This window comes from Dermochelys coriacea, chromosome 2, assembly GCF_009764565.3.
Source record: "Dermochelys coriacea isolate rDerCor1 chromosome 2, rDerCor1.pri.v4, whole genome shotgun sequence".
Taxonomy (NCBI): domain Eukaryota; kingdom Metazoa; phylum Chordata; order Testudines; family Dermochelyidae; genus Dermochelys; species Dermochelys coriacea.
The window spans coordinates 100,608,605-100,635,282 of record NC_050069.1 but is presented as its reverse complement, the minus strand read 5'-3'; the positions used below and the strand labels follow the sequence as shown (position 1 = coordinate 100,635,282).

General features: G+C 38.7%; 1 protein-coding gene across 11 annotated transcripts in view; it reads left to right on the top strand.

Annotated features, from left to right (window-relative positions):
• The window catches only part of NETO1 (neuropilin and tolloid like 1), an 81,438-nt gene extending 55,673 nt beyond the window's left edge, over window positions 1-25,765 (top strand). For 2 of the 11 annotated variants that reach the window (XM_043508180.1, XM_038393460.2), the window contains exons 7-11: window positions 5,600-5,828; window positions 19,609-19,722; window positions 22,198-22,756; window positions 23,949-24,023; window positions 25,223-25,765. In XM_043508180.1, the coding sequence (XP_043364115.1) occupies window positions 5,600-5,828; window positions 19,609-19,722; window positions 22,198-22,756; window positions 23,949-24,009 (963 nt within the window). In that variant the 3' untranslated portion in view covers window positions 24,010-24,023; window positions 25,223-25,765. Of the gene's footprint in view, window positions 1-19; window positions 415-5,599; window positions 5,829-19,608; window positions 19,723-22,197; window positions 22,757-23,934; window positions 24,024-24,765; window positions 25,173-25,222 lie in introns of those variants that run through there. The other 9 variants (XM_038393450.2, XM_038393454.2, XR_006278948.1 and 6 more) reach the window with 8 other exon arrangements.
• Window positions 25,766-26,678: the final 913 nt, after the last annotated feature.

Sequence of the window (26,678 nt, the reverse complement as noted above, 5' to 3'; positions counted from 1 at the left end):
TTTTGGTTTTATATTTCAGCCACCAAGTGAAAAATACATTATTTTTGCAGCTTTACTCCTCAATGAACACTTGGATTAATTACAGATGGATAGCACACCATTTCTCCTCTCTTCTGGAGTGGAATAACTTTGCACTCCTCACCTATTTCCACACACATTTTCTAAAGGCAGCACAGCAGTTGATGTTCAAAAAATGTTTTTTACCAGTGACGTGAGGGCACTACCCCCTCAGCAGAACTGCCTCAGAGTCCAGGCTTTGCAAACTAGAGTCTGTGTGCACACCAACTTTAGAAAGCTGGGAGATAAATCATTTTGTGTGTTATTACAGAGCAGAATGAACAGAATGTACCTAGCTTTTATAACATTTTGGCATTCAGTACCCAAAAGGAAAAGTTGCCTGAGAGTTACATAAAATTAGATGACAGATTTGTGGCTGCACTTCTCTATTCAATGAAAGTTTGAAGGAAATGTGGAATAGTTGTGTGGCAAAGGATAGAACAGGATTATTGCAAATACCTACTTTAAGCTCCTATTTATTAGATTACTTTCAGATAATTGCAATATAAATACAGGCTTTCCGCTAAATAGATTGGATTCCCATTTTCTGCTAGAATAAAGAGCTATGACTGATGTTGAATGTGTAGACTGAAAACAATTATTGGACCATACTGCAAAATTAGTTATTGATAGGTGTATCAGCAAAAAAACCCCAACATTTATGCTTCCCTAATTCTGGGCTGCTTCTGGAGCTGGCATAGCCTGCAGAATAAGTTAGGCAGAGCCCAGTGCTGCTCTGATTTATAACAGCTTTGCACAGATGTCTTTGTTCTGTTCCACAGTTCAGAATAGCCAGAATGCAAAGTGCTCCAGCCACGCACTCCTCCTCATCCTTGATATGCTCCTATTCCAGGAGCTGCACAGGAGGGTGGCATAGGCCTACTTACATCACCCAGGCACCAGGGGAATTAGCTGCAGCAGGGGCCGGGTGTACAGCATTTTGAAGTCAGATCAAGAGCGAAAGGAGCTTTTCTTTCACACACATTATTCTTGGCAGTTGAACAAATCCTTTCTTTATTATGTGCTTTGTTTTGGTGCCTTACAAAGAACTGATTTTTTGCACACAAGTATTAAGGCAGTTATTCTGGGAAGTGCTTTGAAGCTTTTCCTAACATGCCTAATCAATCACATTGTCAGCTCAAACTTTTGGTGAATGATTAAAAAAGAAGAACACATCAAAAGTGATTCACAATGAAGAAATTATAATCTGACTGTTTTACTGAAGTAATATATTATTCATAGTTTACAATCTTTCTTTTCCTTTAATATATTCAGTCAGAGCTTTCCGTTAATTTCAAAGCTAAATAAAAAATAGTACAATTCAACCAGCATTTCTTTTTTCATTATTATGGTAAAAATACAAACCTGAAAGGTGACAAGACAATTATTTAAACCATAATGAGATCAGGGATATAAATTATATATGCCACAGCTGCAGTGACGCTTTATCATTTTTGTTGCTAATAGCAATTGCATTTGCAGCGACATCTCAAAGCTCTGTAAAAACGAATACCCTAAAACTGTGCTGGTACTTTTCTCCCCACCCCCCAATATAACGTGGAATTAGTGGTTTGAAGAAAAGGGTTTCATTGAAATTTTCTGACATAAATGTGGAAAAAGAAGATACAGTGGTTATGTTTCTACTTTATAGTATATTGTATAGTCAAATAAGAAAGACCTCATAATGATGAATATGGTCATGTGCAAGTGCTTATTTCAAATACTAGCCACTCAGTTGTTCCACATTGAAATCAGTGGCAAAATTCCCAAAGACCTGAATGGGGGCTAGAACAGGCCTTACATTTATTTAAAGGATTTAGTTAACTTTTAGTTAACTTTTGTGTGAAAGTTTCTTATGTACTGGCATTACAAATAGCACTTAAAATCAGAATAAATGAGATTAGAAAAATAAGAAAAAATGTTCTCATTTTAAGTTGGATCACTTTAAGCCTGACCCAAAGTTCAGTAAAAATCTTGCTGCTGACTTGAGTTTTCGATCATGAGCATTGTGAATTAGATAGCACAGTCAGTTTTACTCTTTCTTCCAGCATAATCAGTTTGCTAGTCAGCTTCCACTATTTGTGTGGGTGTTTCACACATCCTCAGATTAGAGAAATATAGGAATATATAATGATAAAACTACACAAATTGGCAAAGGCATGAAGGAGCAGGTATAGTACCTGAGATTACTTTTCACTCTTTTTTTTTTTAGCTGACCAGATACCAAGTTGTCAGAGTCCTTTTAATTGTGATTCAGTGTTTAGCAATGCACTGAATTAGGTCTTTGATCTTGTGAAGCATTGTGGGACTGATCAAAACCCGACTGAAGTCCAATGAAAGACACTGATTGATTTCAATATGCTTTGGATCAAGCCTTGGTTTCCTTGTGTGAAGTTCTGAATGCACTCAACTCCTGTGACGATCATTGAGAGTTGAGAATACATGGAAACTCACAGGATCAGGTCTTCCTTGGCTTGAATGTACAAATCTACATTTTGGTTTTGGAGCTGCTCTTTCCTTTGCACGGTTGACACACAGTTTTAAGCTAATTATTTGAATCCAATGCATCAGTGTTAAGTTCTAACAAATCGATATTTACTATACCAAACTGTGCTCCCAGATACACCAGTAATGCCAGAGCTGAAGTCCTGTGACTGAAAACAGAATTGGGACTAGGAAACAAATATATTTTATTTATGAACTTCAGATTGTTGGCTTGTTTGCAAACAACAGGGAGGTGAAAAAATTCACATTATCATCCTTTTTGTTCCTTGTCTGCTGTCATATTAACCTACTTTCAGAAACAGGCTACTTTTTTATAAGGTTAAAGGGTGGTAGGCCACTGGAGGTCTTCAAAACAGAAGCCTGCAGAAATAAAGAGGAAATGTGAAGTGAATGCCTATAATGAATGGATGAGTAAATTGCACTGAGTGTTACAATATATTGTGAGAATGGTATTAAGTAAAAGTGATGAAAATTTCCCCTGATTTATTTTGTCAGGAATGAAAGCTGTTACCCCTAAACTAGTCTTACTATTATTATTTAGCTTTTAGAATAATGCATTTGTGTGGTTTTTGGAATGGGAGAGTAGTTGGCATGAAAGATTCAGCCATACTTTCAAATGCTCCTTCCTTGTGGAGAGTGCAGTTGGGGTATAAATATAGTAATTAACTTCAATGATGTGGTGAAGGCCCTCTGGGGTTCCCTATCAGAGATCCACATGTGAGAGTAGATCCATACTCCTCACTTTCTTGAGAACTGGTATATTTGTAAAACACTGGTTACAGACTCCAGGAGAGGATTTTGGTGACACTGCTTGTCAGAAATGCCAGATCACGGTATGACATTGGGTCCTCAGCAAAAGCCATGTATTCTGCCTTCCCCCTTTACGATAACTTGTAACCATAGTGCCCATCTAAGGAGCATAGGAAAGTAAGATAACAATTAACGTCTCCATCTTGCACAGGATGTTATGCAGAGCTGCACCAGTGCAGGACGAGCACTGGGGGGGATTGTGCTTCGATGTCTGTTATGTTTCTCCTTGCGCACAGGGAATGAGCAATCTGCTCTATTCAGTAGAATGTGACAGATTGTACTCCACAGCATATGAGCCATCAGTACAGAAGTGGCATGACCCTGTCTTTCCCACCCACCCTTTTTTTCAGAGTCTTGCTTTGGCAGGGGCATATGCTCCCCAGAGCATATGGGCTGCTACTGTTGAAAGGCCCTGCACAACTATGCAAGTAGGAGGAAATATTCCTGTTTGTCTCTCCCTGCTCCACAGGATTGCCAGGAGACACTCACAATCTGGCCCTTTAACAGAAAAGTAGTTGCCTAGAATTCACAGTCATCTGCTGGTGGCCTGTAGAGATCTGGCTGAGTGCTTGTTGGAGACTCTCTTGCTTGTTTCCAGCTCCTCCTACAGATATGCCCAAATCTTCCTAGCAAAGAGAAGCCTGGAGCTTGTAAAAGACTACTGGATACAAAGTAGTCTGTATCAGGGGCTAATGCTATTTAAGAAGTGGAGGAGAGGAATTAGGAGCTTCTGTGAGGACTGGAATCCCCTATGGGACTAGAGAAACCAGCTGTTAGTAACAGAGGAACATCTGGGGTAGTTGGGGTGAGGGAGGAAGTAGGAGGAGAATGAAGAAGTTGAGGACCAGAGGGAGAAGAGGATGAGGTGCTTGGGCAGCATTCATGTGCAGGAGAAGGTAGCCGGGGAAAGAGAGAGGAACAGAACAGATAGTAAGGAAGGTGACAGTAAAAGCAAAACACAGATTAACTTTTAAAAATACACTTATTATACATAAATATCTCCTAATTTCTACTTTACCATGTAAGTAATTGCTATAGATGCCCCAAGGATGAATTATATGTACTCATGAGTGATAGCAGAGGTGGTCCCCAAGACAATGTACCTTTAAAAAGGTCAGTATGGTGAGGAAAGTTTGACAACACATGAAAAAGAGCAATGTAATAATTCTTCTGTCAACTTCAACTATTAATTGTGTGTGTTATATGCAAAGTACAGTACTGTAGATAGAACTCAATGAAATAACATTTTGCAGACAGAAGAGTTTATGGATTAAAGCAAAGTGTTCCACTTTTATAGATCAACACAACTTAAGTCTCTTCAACTTATGGTTTTTTATAAAGTCCACTAAATTGATCAGGAGTAAAAATCACGTTAGAGCAATTTGGTTGGAACATAACCTTCTCAGTCATGCTCATCAGTGTATGACCACTCCAGTACACCCACTGGGAAAGAGCTTGAGCTGTTTTAAACTGTTTTACTGGATTCTCTAGCCAGGATGATTATTTTAGTTACATTTGATAAGATGGCTTAAAATTCCAGAAAAATATATTTTTTTTTATTAAAACCTCATAGGGTTTTAGCTTAATTTCTCTGAAACACTGTTGGTTTCATCCCTGTTGACTTAATGGTAAGGGCTTTGTTGATAAAGACCGAGATGGAGGCCAGACTGCTTGGGGAAACATGAAGAGATTAATGTTTGGGTTCTGAATGGCTTCTAGATTCTCACTTCCTGAGTTAGTGGAGCTTAGCCATGTCACAAGGATGACACACATTGACTCTCTGGAGGGAGCTGCAAGTGTTTGCCTTATTATTCTTCTGGCTGGGTGAGTAATTGAGCAATATTGTGTCAGTACAGGAAGAAGTTTCTGACCTCTCAGCAGGCTGGATGATTAGAGGTCACACTTTCTTCTCCTAAAAGGGATACATTTAGGAGTTTAAATTGGAAGCTTGCGGTCTCAGAATAGGGAAGAAAAGAAGCATTTGGACCTCCTTTAGACTAGACTTTAGAACAAGGCAAAATGTGATGAAGAATAAACAGTACTCCGTTGGTGTATTGATGTAAAAACAATAAAAGTGGCCTATGTTTTGTCACCGCTAATAGCAAAAAGATGGTGATCTGATTATAGTTCAAGTGTCTATTTTTCACCACAGGGAAAAGTGCTGTTTAATTGTTCTTGTTCCTATTTTGGTTTATACAGTTCTTTTTTTGTTGTTGTTCTTTTGTAGATCTATTTACGATTCTTGGACTATGAAATGCAGAATTCAAATGAATGCAAAAGGAATTTTGTGGCTGTCTATGATGGAAGTAGCTCAGTGGAGGATTTAAAAGCTAAATTTTGTAGCACTGTTGCTAATGATGTGATGCTGCGTACAGGTCTTGGGGTAATCCGCATGTGGGCAGACGAAGGCAGTCGAAACAGCCGGTTCCAGATGCTCTTCACATCTTTCCAAGAACGTAAGACTCTAAGCACTCTATCTTTCAATATGTCAAATGATACAAGTCTCATAAACTTTTAATGACACTTTCTTCATACAGAGTAAGAACTGAAAGAAGTTCCTTAACAAGCTATTAAAATTGCAAGCCAGGTATTTATTTCATACATTACACTGTGTGATGATTTGTGAGACAGTGGTTAGATGATAGGACTGGGAAGCAGAATGTCTGGATATCAATTCTAACACTCAATTATTCTATGACCTTGAGCAAGTCTCTTAACCTCTGTCTGCCTCAGTTTCCATTTATTTAAGGTGAGGGTGATCAAACTGAACAGAGGTTTCTGTGAGGCCTAATAACTGACTGTTTACAAAGTGCTTTGAGATATTAAGATGAAAGGCACTGGAGAACTGCAATATGATTATTTTATCACTAGATTATGTGTGTATATTAATAAGCAGGTACATCATATCCTGTTAAGTAAGGGATGATGGTTTAAATTCTTTTATTTCATTTTTAGTAACCATAGAAATTATCCAGAAACTTTACATGAAGTTATAGTTTATAAAAGATACAAAAACTTAAATTTGAATAATATTCATTTTTGGCAACCTCTTTTTGTTTAATCTGTAGACTAAAAACAGCAACAACTCTTTCAGTCATAGTAAGAGGAAAATACAGTCAACACTGCCAGCTAGCAAAAATAATTAATTTAAACCAGTTGTGATAAAAGCATATGTTTTTGTTTAATGAAAATAACATGGTTTTTTTTAGGAAAGGACTATATGTTCTTTATTTATTTATAAACAATGATTAATGTTATATTTAAACATATAATCTTTAGTGCTATGCATCTCGCATCTGATGTACAGTACAGTGAAGTAAGTAATAAGTGTCCTGGGGAGGAAGGGGTAGGTAACACAAATATAGGCAATAGCAATAACTTGTAGCCAGATAGACAGAGTTCCACAAATAAAAAGATTTGGTTTACCTGAATGCCATCAGTGACTAGAATGTGTGCATAATCCCATCAAATACATTCTTCATCTGCATTCTGTATGTACCCTATGATGAAGCAATGAGACTGTAGAGGTGAGCCTTTGTAATTCCTTAGTTTGACTCTGATTAAATATTCTTGACGCTCTACTGACCTGCAACTATGTTTTAAGGTATTGCAGCCTTAAGGGTAGTTTGTGTTTCTCTTGTCTATAAATCAAGCCTGTGTGTAAAATATAGAGAGAATCCTCTGTTGAGATTATACTGTTTTTTTGCTTTGTTTCCTTGGCTGGAGAAGTCTTGAATATTCAAGATCTGATTGATTGGAAAAAAGAAAAAAAAATCTTTCTCTGTTACCTTAGAAACAGAGAAATAGGCATTGAGGATTCACTGCTTCTAAAGAATCAAAGAGTAATGCATACGATCATCTATTTATGACCAAGATTTGAGCAAGTATATGTTTACAAGGCTTTGAAATTCAATCATATCCATGGAAAACTATTTTTTAAAATTTGTATTCCATGAAACCTGGAAACAGTTCTGTAAACATTATTCAGCCAACCCTCCCCCACCCCCCACCCCCCAAAACCAAAACATATCCAACAACAGCTGGTGAGTAGCCACTTTATAATAAACATCATCATGTGTTAAACCACATTCTGGCAGGATAGTTGAAAACCTTTCCATGTCGTATTAACTGGTCAACTTCCTCTAAACTGTCACTGACATGTTAAAATCTTAGCACACATTAAAGGCTAAATTCTGCCATCAGAAACATGCACCACATCAGTTGTCCAGAGATGATTATGTACACAGAAGATTATTGCTGTGTGTCTGAGTTTAAAGTTAAAGCATATATATGAGGGCATGGCTACACTTGCAGATGCAGAGCGCTTTGAGTTAAGCCAGCCTTCGGAGAGCGCAGTGGGGAAAGCACTGCAGTCTGTCCGCACTGACAGGAAAAAGCGCACTGGCATAGCCACATTTGCGGCACTTGCAGCAGCATTGGGAGCGGTGCATTATGGGCAGTTATCCCACAGAGCACCTCTTCCCATTCTGGCGCTGTGGCTTGCGGGAAGGGGGCAGGGGGCGCGGCATTCTGGGTCCTGTCTCAAAGCCCCGTGATGCATCGGTTCGCATCCCAGCAATCCCTGTGCTTTCGTCCACATTTGGCGCCATCTTTCAATGTTTTCTGTATTGCCCGCTCGGTCTTCCCTTTCGGTCTGTGGGAATGGAGCCCAAACTGCTGAGGAGTATGCTGGCGAGTCTCACCAGCACGTCACATTTGGCAGTCGAGTTATTCCTTATGATCCAAAGTGACAGTGAGGGCTCCGACGATGATATCGACTCAAGTAACGCATATGACACGAGTTTGCTTGTGGCATTCACAGACATGCTTACCAGTATGGAACACCACTTTTGGACTCGGGAAACAAGCACTGATGGTGGGATCACATCGTCATGCAAGTCTGGGATGACGAGCAGTGGCTACAGAACTTTTGGATGAGAAAAGCCACTTTCATGGGACTGTTTGAGGAGCTTGTCCCCACCCTGTGGCACAAGGACACAAGATTGAGAGCTGCCCTGATGATGGAGAAGCGGGTGGCTATTGAAGTCTTGAAGCTGGCAATTCCAGACAGCTACCTATTGGTCGCTAAGCAGTTTGCAGTAGGGAAGTTGACCGTTGGAATCATCTGATGCAACTTTGCAGGGCTATTAATCTCATCCTGCTCAGAAGATCAGTGACTCTGTGTAATGTGCATGACATTGTGGATGGCTTTGCACAAATGTGTTTCCCTAACTGTGGAGGGGCGATAGATGGCACACATATTCCAATTCTGGCACCAGCCCACTTAGCCTCTGAGTACATTAATCGGAAGGGGTATTTCTCTATGGTTCTCCAGGCACTTGTGGATCACCTTGGGCATTTCACTGACATTAATGCAGGCTGGCCCGGAAAGGTGCATGACACATGCATCTTTCAGAACACTGGACTGTTCAGGAAGCTGCAAGCCAGGACTTTTTTCCCAGAGCAGAAGATCACCATAGGGGAAGTCGAAATGCCCATTGTGATCATTGGAGACCCCACTTACCCTTTAATGCCATGGCTCATGAAACCCTACACAGGGAGCCTTGACAGCAGCAAGGAATGTTCAACAACAGGCTGAGCCGGTGCAGAATGACTGTGGATTGTGCTTTTGGCCGTTTAAAGGGCCGCTGGCATTCTCTGTATGGGAAGCTGGACCTGGCCAATAACAGCATCCCCGCGGTTATATCCGTGTGCTGTACCCTCCATAACATTTGTAAAGGGAAGGGTGAACAATTCACTCAGGCATGGAACTCGGAGGTTCAACACCTGGAGGCTGAATTTGAACAGTCAGAAAACAGAACTATTAGAGGGGCCCAACTTGGGGCTACAAGGATTAGGGATGCCTTGAGGGAGCAATCTGAGGCTGAAAGCCACCAGTAATGTCTGGTGCCCTGCATGGGAATGAAGTGCAGTGGTTCCAATGTTAGTAGGAATCTGTGTTTGCTACACTGACTAGCAGTGCCTGTTTCTTTCCTGGGCTAAGGTATCTTTTACTTTATGCAATAATAAAGAATATTTTCAAAGCCAAAAAATCCATTTATTGAAAAGAAACACAACTGCTTAGGAAACAGAAAGGGAAAGGGGGTGGGGTAGGGAATGGTACAATCACAGATTTGTGTATGTCCTGTTATCATACTCAATCTTCCTGTCTGGAGTGCTGTGCAATGAGTGCTGCACTTCAGGATGGCTATACTGCATGTTGATGGGGGTTGAGTGCAGTGGGTAAGGGTCATAGTTTTCAGGGCTGGGTAGTGAAGCTACAGGTATTGGAGGCAGCTGGTGGCGATAAGAACCCGGATGTTGGGGAAAGTGGGTTGGAGGTGACATGGGGCACAAGGGAAAGAGTTTTGGGACAAGGGCTGCAGGGGGGTTGGGCACAGTAGTGCTCCGCCTTCATGGCTACGAGCGCCTGGATCGAGAGAGAGCCAACAGTGGCCGGGGGCCCCTATACTGAACACTGTCCCCACATTTTCCACAGGAGTTCATCCTGGAAGATATCTTGCTGCTGAGGGTGACCTGGGAAGCAAGGAAGGGACTTCTACTGCAATGCGGATTCCACCTGTGTGAAGCAATGGTCTCCCCGCCCCTCATGGCACAGTGGTGCAGTCAAGTTCGCCTTACTGGGACAAGGAACACAGTGGTTCTCCCGAGAAACCTTCACAAGCTCATTGCCAAGTTCTGGATGAAACCTCTGAAGATGATAACCACTCTATAGTTGGTCCCTGAGGATGATTACCATGATGTGAGAGAGCACATTGATGCCCTATTCCGCATGTCGGCATTCATGCAGCCTATACCCTTCTCATCCCAAGAGCCCGCACCGAATAACTTCCTTTCCAGAACAAAAGCCGCTTACCGAGAACCTCCTCTGGTGTTTGTTCTTCCCCGAGCATCAGCCACTGTGACTGGCTACCTTCCTCCTGGCTTGAGAACAGCTCCAGGCTGCATGCATCTAGGGATTCCGGGGTGTCTTCCTCCGTCTCAGCACCCTCGCTCCTGCTTTGCTGCTCCTTCTCCTCCTGCCTTGTTGAACTGGGCTCTGAAATGTCCATGGTGGTACTCGGAGTGGAGGTGGGGTTGGCCCCAAGTATTACGTCCAGCTCTTTGTAAAAATGGCAGGTTGCAGGGGCAGCACTGGAGCGGCTATTTGCTTCATGGGCTTTGTGGTAGGCATTCCGCAGCTCCTTCACTTTAATCCTACACTGCAATGTGTCCCAGTCATGGCCCTTTTCCATCATGTCCCTTGATATCTGCCTGAAGATATCATAATTCCTATGGCTGGAGCGCAGCTGGAACTGGACAGCTTCTTCCCCCAAACACTGATGAGGTCCAGCACCTCACCATTGCTCCATACTGGGGATCGCCTGGTGCCTGGAGGCATGGTCACCTGGAAAGATTCACTGAGAACACTCCATGCCTGGCTGAGCAAACAGGAAGGGGATTTTCAAAATTCCCAGAGAATTTAAAGGGCAGGTCTGACGGTTGGTCACCTGAGGGCAGGGCAGTAGAGTTCAAAGTGATGACCAGAGTGGCTAGAACAGGCATTGTGGGACACTTCTGGAGGCCGATCAGAGCACAGTAATAGACCAGGGAGTCCACACAGGCACCGTGGCACTCCAGCGGGGGCATACAAAACATTATTCGACTCTCCGAAGTGGAGTACCAGGAGTCAGAGTGCTCTATGTGCCTTGCCAGTGTGGACGGGCAGCGAGCTAGTGTGCCCGGGGCTTCTTTAATGTGCTGTAACTCGCAAGTGTAGCCCCAAGCTCTGATATGCCAACTATAAGACACAACATGTGGGGATGAAAAGTCTAAGTCTTTTAGCAGCACATGGTAATGATGAGATCATCCACACAGAGAGGATGAGATTTGCAGGTTTCCTGGCATGCATCATTCAGCAACATAAAGATCAGGGAAAGGGAAGCCACAAGAGTAGGCGGGGAGACCTGTGTCACCACTATGAGACTAACCAAGAAATAGCTGTTCTATTCATTCAGAGCCAAAAAGGAAGAAAAAAAAGGCAATTCCTTTGCTGGGCAGGTGGCATTTCACTGTGCCATGAGTCTTCCTTGTTGATCTCTGCAGTTTAATAGTATTTATTTCACATGTGCATAGACAAATTACAATTATGAAAGAGTGGCAAAGTAGAATGTTCTTACATATTATGATGGGTGTCACCAAGTGGCACTGTTACACAAATCTTCCAAGTTCCATTTCTTAGAGTGCAATGTTCACGCTTTGGAACACATTCTATGATGGTATTAGTTTTTGTTATGCAAGGCTTTGTGTCGTGGCAGTGGTCCTGATGGTTTGCAAGTAGCAGGAGAATTTGCTTTCTGCCTCAGTTTCTCATTAGAATCAATTCTTTAGGCACAGAATCTCCCTGGGAACTGGACATTAATTCTAGGTAGAGAAATCTGAAAGAAGACTTTGCCTGAATACTGTTTAAGTACCTATGTTCCAGGACTGGTGTATATGTGTAAGTAAAACAAGTTGATGCTTTAGAATATACCCAAACTCTGCATCACTGATTTCTCCTCCAGTGGGAAGCTGTCCTGCAAGAACCTGGACATTTGCTATTGCTCTGCAGAGGAATGACAATGGTATCACAACTGAACACTAGTGTCGGAAGTAAGGGCAACAGTATCATACAAAGCGAGTCTAAATTGATTGTACCAACAAAACTCAGTGACTCATTCTAATATGACTGAAAAAGTATCAGAGACTCTTAACACGTCAGTATTAACTCAGTATTCAGTGAGTAGAATCATCAGCTGTATCAAATATCATTGAGTTTTGTCCATTTAAGTTCTGTCTGTTCAATTCATCTGGCTATGATCCAATCCCATTTTGTGTTCTTTCAAAATACAACTTCATTTTAAAATGCCCTTTTACCTTGCCCCAATAGTAATAATTAATAATTCCTATACATGATAGTCAGTGACTGCAGCATACTTTAAATATGAATTTTAATTTATATTTAAAGTCCAAATAACAGGAGCATAAGGAAAGGGCAACAAAGAAAAAAAAGCTGTTTGTTTGCACGTTCAGATGAGACTTGAAAACTATTCTTCCCTGAACTATCCTTATAAATATTATAGGTGTTTCCTTCCCCACTTACTAACTGTTCACTTCACCTACCTTAACTCTGACAGTGATCTCCAGCCTGATTAATGACAGACATACTATCTACAGAGAGCTATAGCCCCTTCAGTGAGCTTTGCTTCTGAATAGCCACACCTACGCTTTAACCTAAAAGCAGACTCTCAGAACCTGGATATATGGATAACCGAATATCCCTCTGTATGCACAACAGACAAGATGCTCATTTTATGATTTCTGACAGCTATTTATTAATACTCCAAGGCTCTATCCATAATCCTGAGTGCACTGGACATGCTTGCCAATAAGGGAATCTCCTTCATCCAACCCCCATCAGAAAATATTATTCTTTTAGCTCCCTTTATCACCATCCTCAGTTTAAAAAAAGATTGCACTGAGCCTTTTAGAAGTCCTATTATGCTTGGCTGCCTTAAAGGAGGCTCTACAATTCTTCCTAGTTTCCTTCTCTAAACCCAAACATATTCTGATTGTGGAATATAGGACCAGATTTACTTGCACAGTGCTACCAACTAAATCCATCCTTCCAGCCAAATTAGCCTGCCCAAAGAGGACTGCCTCATGTAAAGGCAATCCTCCAATTGGATTGAGACAGTATAGGGACTCTATTATTTATTATGTTTATTATGTTAGTTCATAACCGAGCGTGTGTTAAACACTGTACATATACATAGTAAGAAAAAGTCTCTGCTATGAAGAACTTAGTGGTAAATAGACAAAACTCATGCTACTCTCACTCCTTCCCACTAGCATAGTAGGAGAAAGAGGGAATGTTTGGGATACCCTTTGCCACACTGATCCTCAACCCTTTAGGGACATTTTGTTGGCCCTTTAGGGACAATAAATGTTGGTGGGAAAAGGTGCAAAACAGAGACAGACTGAATTAGTCTAAACAAAAAAGCCTACTGATATAATTCAAGGACTATGTTAAGATCCTGCCTGGTACACAAGACAAATGTGGGACTGGAAGTCAATGAACTAAAATTGGTGTATTAGAAAATAGGCCTAATTGGTGGACAAAAGAAAGGGAAGACGACCTATCCCACCCATCAATCCCTTATCTGATTCTCCAAAAAGGAGACTTGGAAGAAAAATTGGTGGAAGCTAATGCAACAATTGCTGACTGAAATAAGGGGAAAGATTGAGCTTCAACATCATGGCTGCCACTTCTGCGATTTCCTGTGACCCCAAGATACACTGTAACAATGTTGAACCTTCCTCACCCTAATCCTGAAGGATGTCCTGACCCGAGTGAGTCAGAAAAAAGGGCCCAAATGACACCACTAGCTCTTGCTAAATCTGAAACAGCATCAGTGAGACTTTGTTGCTCCCCCACCTCCATATGTTCTTTTCCTTCCTTACCTAATTTCTTCTCTTGCCCATCTCTCTCCTTTTGCCTTCTGTCTAATAAAAGTCTGGTTTAGCCAGCCAAGACTGTATATTTTGCAACATTTCTGAAAGCCTGTAAAGAAAAAGAGGCAGCTAAAAGCAATGCTCTAAATAGCCTGATGCGAGTACAAGTTTTCCAGGCCCTGGAGTGGCTGTTAAGGCTGAGTGCTGTGCCTCCGGCTTTCCAGTAGTAATGTTGAAAATGGGTCAACACCAGAGACAAAAGCTGCATTTACTATCTTTTCTCTTCCCTTTGTGTTTGTTCTGTCTTCTAGAAACTTGGACTGAAATTTAATAACAGCAAGAATAACAACATCTCCATCTCATCTCAAATAACTTCATCTCTCCCTCCCGCCCACCCCCCAAAATAAAGTTATCATCGTCATCTTTAACACCATCTAAAATGATTAGCAGGGTTTCCTTCTAAAATTTCTCCATAACAGGAGGGATAGGGAATAAGGGATGTTGTTAAAATGAAAACCTTAGTTAATACTTTACATTTCAATGGTTTTAACTGTTTTTCCTTCTTTTCCTGTATCTTTATTAAAGGGTTCAAAGGATTTGTCATGATGTGTTTGCCATGGCACTAAGCAGGCTGAGGCCTTGTATACCAAACCCTGATTCTTGTTTAAAAATGTTGTATGGAGTCATGTTAACACCTTTGACTCTTTGGGCCCATTTATGCTATCAAAATTGATACCTGACATATCATTTAAGAGTGGCAGAATCTTGACCATAATCCACATTGTTTAATGTTAATCAAACAGTTACAAATTAAATTAAATTAAATTTAAAAAACCCTTAAGTACTAGTGTGTATCTACTGCTAACCCTTAGCAAAATTCCCATTTATTTAAATTGTAAGCTCTTTGGGGCAGACATAGTATTTCTGTCCTGTATTTGTATGTTATTTAGCACAATGGGGTCCTGGTCCCTGACTGGGGCTCTGAGGGGTACTATAAAACCAATAATAAAATAATATGTAAACTGACCAAATGTGCTTCAGGGTAGCCATAAACAAGACAGAATGGCATTAAGTAAAATATTGTTATTGACAAGTTCCAAATGGCAATGAAGGTGTTGGGTGGGTTGGTTTTTTTTGTTTGTTTTTTGGTACTATGCTGTCATTAATGTTAGGAAAGGAAAGTACACATTATGTCCCCTTCATGATTAATAACAAGTGTATTGTAGTGTGCACTATTTTAACCATTTTAATGGCATAAATGAAGTGGAAGATGTATAGCATTTTTTCTCCAGTGTTTGAAGGAAAAACCTTTTCTCACTGTTTCAAGGATGGTGGGAAGAATACCTGAAAGATTTCACTTCTCATGATCTTGTAAAAAGAAATTCCTTCTTCTTCAGTAAGGAGGAATGGGGAATAAACAGTCCCAATTGAGCCGTTGGTTAAATGAAAATATCTTGCTCACAGTGCTGTGACTTATTTGACGCTCAGGGGGATTGTGTGAAATGTGAACTCACTTCCCAGCACCCTCTCTGCTATGTGTTGTCGTGGGAAATAGAGTCACTAGTTCATCTTCTGGTGTTTTGTCTTCATTGCAGAGATCACACTGTGATCAATGCCTTGCTTTGAGTACCTGAGTATGGGCATCCCCATTGCAAAACCCTACCCTTATTGGTCTGTCCTCATTATTTCTACATTCATTCTACATACAGTCTCAGGGAATATACTATGTTTTTTTGGTGATAAGAATCTTTGATTCTTTTCCAGTCAACTATCCGTTGCAGGAGAACTAGTTGGTCTATTCTTCAGGAGAATTGTATAAAGGTGCTGGAGGACCATCGGCTCTTGAATAATTTAGCCTGCATCCTCACCACCAAGTGGGTGGTTCCAGCCTGAGTTTAAACAGAGCACAGATTCTAACCCACACCCTCAGCTGGCTCAGTATTAAATCACCTCCAAACCTGAGTCAGAGGCTTTTCTGTATGGATGGTTAGGAGGGAGGTTTGGGGTAGAAAACAGGTAAGAGTCTGGGTTAACTGTGCAGTGAAGAAATATCCTAGGAGAAGAGATATGGCAGGAGGAGGACAGGGAAGAGCTGCTCCATTGCTGTTTCTGAAGAGGGCATGCCTCTGAGAATTCACTAACCATTCCATGGTAACTGAGCTCAGCTGGTTTGTGAAGCTCTGGCCTCACCAGTTCAATGACAAGTTGGGATTTGACCTCATTCAAATATTTTGACACTTCTGTATAATATTGTTTGTTTTTTAGAATAGCCATATAAGCTTACAGAAATTTGGTGAAGGTAAATAATAGTATATTTCACTCACATTATACACAGACATCAAATATACTGTATATAAATGTGTGTGTATCATACACTCTTTTTGGGGTTGTAGTAGAGGTTTGGGTTATTCCTGAATCATAGTTGCTTGAACTATATATATAACATGTTTCTAGCTGAGAGGACTGTTTGCTTTACTTTATCTTATCTATAGTTAAAAGCAGCAAATTAGATTTTGAACAAATAAAAAAATACTGCTTTTTGTATTATATAAATTGGGCATATGGAATGACTCTCAATTAGAGCTGTGCAAAAAATTTTGGACAATTGGTTTATTTGCTGAAAAGTGTAGTTTGATGTTGACTAAAATCATTTAAGAATTTGACACAAATTTACTGAATAGTTTTTTTGGGAAAACATCAGAGTAGATTCACAAGGGGACTTAGGCTCCATTTACAAAACAGAAGGAGATGGTGCCTGATTTGGAGCAGAGATTAGAAGTTGGGTGTCTTTGCAGATGAGGGCCCCCAAATGCTAGGCTTTCAGGGGAGAGGCCATTTTGTATCTTTTATATATTGGGGTTTTAGTCATTGTCCCTAACGTGTGCTGTAAGAAGAAACAGGTTTTTTTTCTTTCCGTGAGGTCACCCATTTACTTCATATTCTGAGTGTTGAATGTGTTTTTAGATCCTCTGGTCTTAGTGCACCATCTTGTGTCCAACATTTTCAATAGCTGAGAGGATGTGAATCAAGCAGAAAGCAAAGATTCTCTGTATTTGTAACATGGCATACACTGTCATGAAATAATGCTTCAATGACTGGGCAGCAATTCAAATGGCAATTGGAAAAAGTATTAGATGGTTTTAAAAACTGCCTTTAACTGGTGCATTAATTTGATATGGACTATTTAAAACTAGAATTTTCTTATGTTTTGAGTTAAAATTAAAGTTATAAAAGAAAAATAGAGCAAGTTAGCTAATATGATGGGTTCTGTTATAGTTTGGTCATTGTGTTGAATGAGTGTACATTACGAACTTCTAGTTAAGTCTCCTTCTGGGATCTTTATCTAAATCTGCTCTGAGATGCAGGGGAAAAATGAGTGTGGGTATGTCAGTCAAGTTCCCAAATGAAACTCTTGAATAGTTATGAAATTACACCTAACTTGGATGTCTGCTGAGAGAGGCTCCAGTCTGGAATAGCAAGCGTTTTGCAGGAGCATTTGCAGAGGTGTGTGGAGAAGTGTGTGCTATGTTTTCTCACATTGCACTTAGCTGTAGCCAGTGATATAAAAAGCTACATTTTGTGAGCAATATGAATTTAAATTTCTGAATTTAAAATTTCCCCTAACATTAGTGACACACAACCTGAACTCTGATCTTTTTCATGGTCAATTTCTGAAACTTTTAGGCATCCCACCAAACCCTATGATCAACCATCCCACTCTACCTGATGCCATCTTCATTCTGTCTTCTGTGCCATATTCTTCAGGGGACGCTAATGACCAGCTAAATCTCTTCACTAGTCCACTAGTCATCTCTAGTCCACTCTGTTACTTTCTGGAGTGACTGAGATGCCCACATTCTGGAGTAGTGAGGCTCAGCTGAACTTTTTAGCTTTTTAGCTGAACTTTGGTTTTGAAATGTGGTGTTTAAATTCCAAACTCAAATGGTCATTGGGGTGGAACCGTCAAAGATTCAAACAGAAGAATAGATTCCCCAACCTCTGGAGTCCCTGTAAGCCAAATAGGCCAAGTTTTCACCCAGCTGTACTTTGACATGTATTATACATTTAACTCTACCAATTTATAGGGTTGGCTTTTTTAAAGAGCAATACAATGATGAAAACAAGGAAGGGAAAGTCTGAGTGTAAACATGAAAGACCTTTTAAAAACATTAAGGTGCTATCACAGAAATACATATTAGTGATCAGACAGATAAATATTTATGCTTTTTTAAAAGTATTTAAAAGGTATATTATTTAGCTGATGGAGCATACCTGCTCTGTTGGAGTCATTACAATCTGCTTGGCTAATTAAGTGGCTTTTGGTGTATGTGCTAAAATTGAAAATACACATTATAGCTATTATGTTCTATTGGGTGACTATTTTTTGGGAAATGTACAAGTTTTAATAACATTTATTATTTGCTTAACAGACTGTAACAGCTCTGAAGAAGCTGTGATAGTCAATTATGGAAATCTGCAGTTAGACACTTTTTAAATAGTGGATTTCTTTTTGTGTGATATAGGAAGCCATGAAGTTCCACAGTATAAATCCTTTGTACTGTTCTGAGTTTGTAAATCTGAAACTGCTCTAAAATAGTCTGTCTCAATGCCAAGCATGTGTGTGACCATAAGTCCTACCTAAAAAAAAAATAGGACACATGCTATCATGAGAACAGCAGTTGACTTCTAAAGTCATTATTGTGCCCATCACAATCCTTTCAGATTAATCAAAGTGAATAGATCATTTAACAGCTTTCATGTTTTTTAAGCAAATGATTTCAGTGTTATGTGAGCACAAACATTTGCTGAAACCAGTGTGTTTATATTGGTTTTACTCTGATATAACAAAACAGTTGCCATTAAAAATGCTCAATAGTTCTTTGAATTTCTTCTTTTTAATAAAAGGAGTGTTACTGAAGTGACACTTAATATATGTAGCATTAAACATTTTTTAATGTTACCATTTTAAAGCATTTTGAAGGAGAATTCTTACCAGCCTAATACCTGAGGACTTTCAGCAGTTGAACAGCGTAGTTCATTGATAAGCACGTACAATTCCTATTGATGGCACTGTTTTTCATGTGCATACTGATGGCCTTCAGATCAAATTTCATCCTGAGGCTTTAGTAGTAGCATTGACTTGATTTCACCAGCCTATTGCACTTTTGGGGAACTATGCACTACTCGTGGCTCATAGAGCTTTATAATCTTTGTACATATCAGAAGGGCGAATTTGCATTGTAGTTCTTCTTTCTTATCATTCAGGGTATTTTATCTGAAGTTTCTACACATTCTAAAATGAAATATTTATTAGAATAAAAAAAATTGGGCAATAGTCCGATCCATGTTAAACATGAGAGAAATCCTGTGCCCCAGATTAGTATGCTGTGTGTGACTTGAGAGTTGAGTGGTGCGACTAGTATAATAAAGAATTACTGCTTCTGAGGAACCTCTGTCATATAGCTAGTTGCTGTTTAATATTGCAGCATTGGGGAGGGACAGCTCAGTGGTTTGAGCATTGGCCTGCTAAACCCAAGGTTGTGAGTTCAATCCTTGAGGAGACTATTTAGGAATCTGGGGCAAAAATTGGGGTGTAGTCCTGCTTTGAGCAGGGAGTTGGACTAGATGACCTCCTGAGGTCCCTTCCAACCCTGATATTCTATGATCATTCCTAGGTGTTCTTAATATTGAAAGGTGAGTGATTTACTGCTTAATATTGGTTTTCTTTCTTTTTGCTTTTAGCCCCCTGTGAAGCCAACTCATTTTTTTGCCATAGTAATATGTGTATTAATAATACATTGGTCTGCAATGGACTCCAGAACTGTGTGTATCCTTGGGATGAGAACCATTGTAAAGGTAATGTATAGGTATATAGAACTGGAATTGTCAAGATAGTTAACTATGTAGGGAACAGCATGATTATTCTCAGTGACTTATTAACCTATGTGCCAGACCTACGGGTTAAGGCTTCATGCAAGAGCAAATAAAGGGCAGTATACAGCAGCCAACTGAGAAAAAGAAAAGGGATGGAAACACTGTTGAACTTGCCTAAAAGGTTACCATTTTGCTTTGCTTTTGACTTGGTTGTATAGGTTATGACCCATTGGATGGCTGTCTCATTGCTTGGACTCTGTGTCCCCTGCTTTCTTGCATGTATATGTGAAGTTTAGTCTGTTATTCAACTTTGGCGTCCATGTCATAGATACCTTTACAGTAGTGGGGCAGGAGGTGGGGCATAAACGTTATTTGCTCTTTTATGAAGTGGGCTAGGAGGAGAAAGAAAGCCTTAGGCTGTCACTAGCTACTTTGACATCAATGTGGGTGGCTGAGGAAGTTGGGGAAAAGCCTCCTTTATCATGTTTGAAATCAGTTTTCCAGTTGTGATGCCTGTCGCTAATAACAGCAGCACTGAAACCTCAGGAGCAGCAGGGGTAATTCTGTATCAAGCAGCCAAATCCATGCATAATCTCCCAGTTAAGTTGAAATGTAAAGAATAGATACAGGAAAGCAGGCATGACGTCTGTGTCATGGAAACAGATTGGCACTCTTGATCAGGTGGTGGCATTGGTTTCCAAGTGGACTCAGATTCTCTTTACTTTTGAAAAATTCAGCATTTGTTTTCTTCAGATGATTTAACTAACTCTCCTTTGAGGCTGTGGACACCATTTGCTTATTCTGTCACTGCAGATTTGATCCTGGAAACATGAGATAAGCCAAATTTAGGAACCAATCAGGGGAAAAAAATGAGGGTGGCTTAACAATCAGCTTATAAATCCACTGAAGTCTGTAAAATCCTCTGACAAGCAGGGAAAGAAAATAAAATGCAAATGAACTCATACCGGCAACAAACACAATGAAGCACTTAAAATGAGTAATATTCCTTGCCGAAGCTAGGCTTACAGTTGAGGAAAAGCTATATCACTTTTCTTTTTTCTTCATAAATTAAAAAAAAAGAGGGGGGGACCCACTCCTCCCTTTAATTTCTAGAATGAATCTCATCTACCCTCGTTTAAGTGCCATGCTAAAGCTGTACCATTACCTCTAAGGCATATTTTTTATTTATTTCCCATTATATTTCTTACTAGAGAAGTAGATTTGCTGGCTCCAGCAAACACATAGGCTGATTGCAATGCTGCTGCTTTTTGAATCTGGTGCTGCTGCCAGGTCTTCATCAGTTGGTTGGAGGACCCTGGAACCAATCTACAGTAGCAGTCCAATGGGGAGTGAAGCATCACTTTAAATACCATGAAAGCCACAAGAAAAGGTGCCTGCAGGCCAAGCAGGGGGTGTCACTGATTCGTTGTGAATGCCTTTGAGTTTGAAGTAATCCCAATCTGTTATACATTAGACTGACAGTAGAAATGAAGCTGAATTAAAAGTTAAACATTATTCACCATTTTCCATTGAAAGTCATGTATCTAAAGTTCCTGTTATTGAGAGGTACTGAACTCTTTCAGCTCCCATTGAGTGCCACCCTCAGCCCACCCAGGCACCTGTAAATTAGGAAGCAAACCACAGAGAAATACACAGAAGAGGGAGATGAAATTAAATTCTTTTTCTGAGAGTTCACTGAACCTTTTTAATGCTGGGACAGATATGTTAGCAGGCAGGGAGAATTTCTCTTTCTTCCCTATATTAACAATGAGCGAGATTGGCACTTGGCAGCCCATAGAAAGGTATGGGTAGTGTGTAGGATCAACCTTTGAGTTGAAGCTAGTGGTGTTCTGAAGGATCATATTCATTAACATGGTTCTAGGAAATAAAATAAATAAAGGCTGATAGAGGATTTTTCCTGGAAACCTTATTTTGAATAACTCCTCCATTTTCTCCTGATTCAGCTCAATCTTTGAATATCATCAGCTCAGCTCATCAATATTAGGAGTTCAGATGAGTTCCAAATGCAGAGAAATATTTATTTTTAAAACCCCATAAACTAGTCCTGCTTTCATTGATCTCATTTCCCAATCTCATATATCTAGTGAGGGGAGATGGAAGTAAAACAGAAGTGTTGTGTAGCAGACTCGTGATTTGTTTTGCAATACAATGGGGATTTGGGGATGAAACTAAAGACAGTGTTTAAAAACTAAAATAGCCTTTATTATCTTTGAGTTTGATTATGTCCTGATTATCACTTGGCAAATGGGAAAGGTTGTGATATTGGTATTTGATTGCTCTATCTTTTATTAATACCATTTTTTATTTGTTTTTACAAAATTGCTTCTGTAAACTCAAACACAGAATAGAAACAACGTTATGCTAAGCATCAAAACAGTTATGGCTGTGTTTATTTTTTAATCGGATATTAATGCTGTGCTTTTCTTCTTTACACAGAAAAAAGAAAGGCTAACATTTTGGACCAACTGACCAATACCAGTGGGACTGTAATTGGGGTGACCTCTTGCATTGTGATCATCCTCCTTATTATCTCTGTTATAGTACAGATCAAACAACCTCGTAAAAAATTTGTCCAAAGGAAAACAGACTTTGATCAAACAGTATTCCAGGAGGTGTTTGAGCCTCCTCATTATGAGTTATGTACTCTTAGAGGGACAGGGGCTGCAGCTGACCTTGCAGATGTTGCAGATGACTTTGAAAATTATCATAAACTGCGGAGATCATCTTCAAAATGCATTCATGACCATCACTGTGGATCACAACTGTCTAGCACTAAGGGCAGCCGTAGTAACCTCAGCACAAGAGATGCTTCTATCTTGACAGAAATACAACCGCAGCCTGTAAAGCCCCTCATCCAGCCCATGAACAGGAGAAATATTCTTGTCATGAAGCATAGCTACTCACAAGATGCTGCAGATGCGTGTGAGATAGATGAAATTGAAGAGGTACCAACTACAAGTCACAGGCTGTCAAGACATGATAAAGCTGTCCAGCGGTCAGTATCAATAGATTTTTGATGAAGACTATTGCATAAGGACTTGATTACCCCTAAAATATTCTTGTTTTCCTCATTTTTTATACATTTCTTTTTATTTGTAAGTTAGGCCATAATATTTTTTCCTGTCTTTCTCTCTCTCCCCTCTCTCTTTCCCCCCCTTCCCCCCCCCCACTCTATCTCCACCTTCTCCCTTCCTGAAGCCCCTTACCCCTGTTCATTCATTTATTCTTTCATTCTTTCTTTCTTTTACACTCACACACATTCACACACACCTCTCAACTAAGAGTGGGTACAATTTTTACTAAACCAAAGAAGTTTTTGATCAAATCTAGTTTTTTGAAAGAGCTACATGCATGTGGTTTTCTTATAGCTAAGAGGTGGCCTTGAGTATTGTCCTATAATCCATGAAAACAATAAATTAGTAAAAAGGGGTAGTATTGACCTATTTTGGTGCATGACAGACCAATGCAAAACACACTTCAGAGATAATGAAACCCCCTTTCTTATGAAACACTGTTTTCTACAAATTGAATGACAATATTTTCAAAATATTACAATATTTGTTCTGTTATTAACCATGAGATCACTGCTTGTCATTAATCTCTCTCTCTCTCTCTTAAAATGAGGCATTTCAGTACTTATAGAATATTCATATATATTTACATATAAAAATGTTGTTGAGAAGAGTCTTTCTAATCCATGAAAAAAAGTAAAGTCTGGCATTTTTTAAATACAAAAGCTATTTTTACTGTGTATTGCATCTTGAATGCCTGTAAATAAGAATGATTAAAAGTTTACAAGTAAAAAAAAGGAAAACAGAAACACTTATGAATGACTTATTTGGAAAAGAGCACTCAGAAACTTTTTATATGTATTTGTGTTTTGCCTTGCATATATTATTGTTGTGCTTTTGTGTTTTATATGCCCTACATGGTTGGTTGGTTTGTTTGTTTGTGTGTGTGTGCGTGTGTGTGTGTGTGTGTGTGTGCACATTTAAGCTAGCTAAGTCTCTGAAAAACTCATCAGTTATTTTAATCTAGTTGCATGCCAGTGTAAATGGCTTGATGCTATGGGTACAAATTGTTCAAATTAGCAAGATATATACTTTTTATTAAGTGTGTGTATGCATATATTTCTTTTCTTCTATGAAAACATTATTATGTTGAATGAAATAGCCATAACATTCCAGGTTCTGCCTCATTGGGTCTCTAAGCAAACATGAGTCTGAGTACAACACAACTAGGGTCTAAAAGGAAAATTCAAGGTAAGTAAACATACATGAATGCCACATGCACCATCTGTTGCATTTCATTATATGTTGTTTTATTTGAAAAAGTTTGATAGTTTTCAAGATATATGCTAGCTAGCTAAAGTCTTTGTATATAGAGTCAGTTTTGAATATCTATGTATAGAGAGAATTTAAAATTACAGATGACTTCTTTAACAATATAAACTAAACATTAAATCTATTAAAATCCTTATACTTGATAGCTTTGTAACGTCCCACTGCTAAATGTGATCTGCATTTTAACACATTATAAAGACAGATGCTTTGCATGGATGTGGTGTTTCATGTTTCATTGATGAAAATTACATTTTAAAAGTCCTATCATGTGATACAGCATGTAAAACCTGGCAGCCTAACTTATTTTAGTTATGAAGATATGAAGCAACCTGTTGTCAATTCATTTGAATCATTCAAGTGTGGTGAGGCAGAGTTTTGGGAGTCAGTAGTGTCATTTTAATATTTACCATTTACAAATCATTTTACTTGTCATTTACTAGGCTGTTCATTTGAAATTAATTTATTACCACAACCATTTATCTGAATAAATATCATCTCAACTTTCATAATGAAGTTACAGCTAGATCATAGGCTATACACATATGTTATATATACAATTGTTATACAGATGTTTATATCTATTTTGTAGGGAGAAAATATAAATGCTTTAATGATTTTTATGTAGATAAATATATTTGTTTACCTATATTTTCCTTTATAGGGAGAAAATATTTTAACAGTGTTTTGTTTTCAGAGAAGAACTATTTATGCAAACATGGGGACTATGAAAAGAAAAATCTAGAGTGAATTATTTCAACTGTCTGGAAAAAAAAGGGGATATATTTCTAAGTTTCATTCCACTGCCTCTATCCAAACCTAAGAGTTACAGATGTTTCTTACTTCCTCAGCAAGATATTCCCATTGCACAATAACATATTTCTTTTGTAATTTGGTTGCTAGCCACAAAGTGCTCCTTAGTTTTTAAATACATTTTGAGATTTACTGGAAACTTGAAGAAGAAATTAGTTCCTGGCTGAAACTATCCTAGCTTTATTTTTTATGTTCGTATTATTTCAGTTAATACATTTTATGTCTTTATCAGCTTGTCTATTGTGTGATATGTGAAAGAAGATTTTACATTGAACTTTTGTTATATGTATATTGTTTTCATTATATAGACTGCTTGAGAATAGTGCGCTCCTGAGTGATTTTGAACATGCTACAATGAAATGTGAAACTATGGACCATGGAAACACCAGATAGAGGTTTTATGGACTCTCTGACCATTTATTCTCATATCATGATAAAGTTCAGCAAACTGTATTGAGTAAAATTACTAGATGGCAATAAGACTCTAATTATTATCATAATTGGTCATTTTTCTTTTTCTTTTTTTCCTCTTTTTAAATTAAAGTTACGAAGTAAGATACCCAATTTCAGGAACAATTTATTGAAATCAGGTATTTAGCCATTCATAATCACTTCAATAGAAATGTTTGTTGGATTTGCATCTAGCAAAATGACTAATTTGACCACTGAGAAAATAATCTGCATGTATGTTACTGAATATTTGAGTTGGCAAAAATCCCTTTTATTAGATACATTGTAAAAAGCATGCATTCACAATTACTGTTGTTACTGTTCCATTTCTTTGTGTCATATGCTTGTTACTTGTAACTTTTTATATAAAGATACATAAAACAATGTATAATAATTTCTTACCTTGAGTTTTAAGATAATGTTTTCATTCACTGAAGCAAAACAACCTTACACAGAAATTTACCAAACCTGTTTCTATAAGGTTATACTCAATATTCAGCTTTCATGAACTAAAAATCAAACCAAACAAATACTTTAGAATCGCCCCGCCCTCCAATATTTCACCCTTTATAATATATTAAAAGGTTATATTATATACAAGGAATATTAAATATAATATGTAAATATGATATAGTATATTGAAATAAATATTTTCATATTATGTAAAAGTAAAAATGAAATGAAATGAAACATTTTGATGTTGCCAGAACAAAATGTTTCACCTTTTTCCCTTCAAAAGTTTAATCAAAATCCATACATTCCCACAAAAACCTTTGATGTTTGACAAAACTGCCTATTTTTGACAGAAAACATCTGCCTAAAACATTTCAACCAGCTGTACATACAACATCCACAATACAAGTGCAACACAAACAACAGCCGTGAAAGATGCCTATACTTCTCTGCTAATACTTACAAGAGTGCTAAATGTGGCATTGGAGACATTTGTGAACTTGAAACTTGTCCTTTTAGAACTAGACTGAGGGCTGGACTATATTAATAAAGTTTCATCTGTTTGACTAAATAGAGTTCAAACTGATCTAGTTTAAAGTGGTGTAAAACCTAATGTAAATGCACTTAACCTGATTTACCTTTTGGGTACTTAACTCTGTAGCTTACTGATGTACGCTATACTGATATAAGCAAGGGTTAAATTGATTTGTGTGTGTCTACATTTTAGGTTTGCACTAGTTTAATTAAATCAATTTAGTTAACTCAGTGCAATTTTTCTAATATAGACAAGATCCCAACCCAACTTGCTTATTTCTCATTGTGTTTTTTTTTGTAGCAAGTGGAATTACAGTAGTGTTGAGG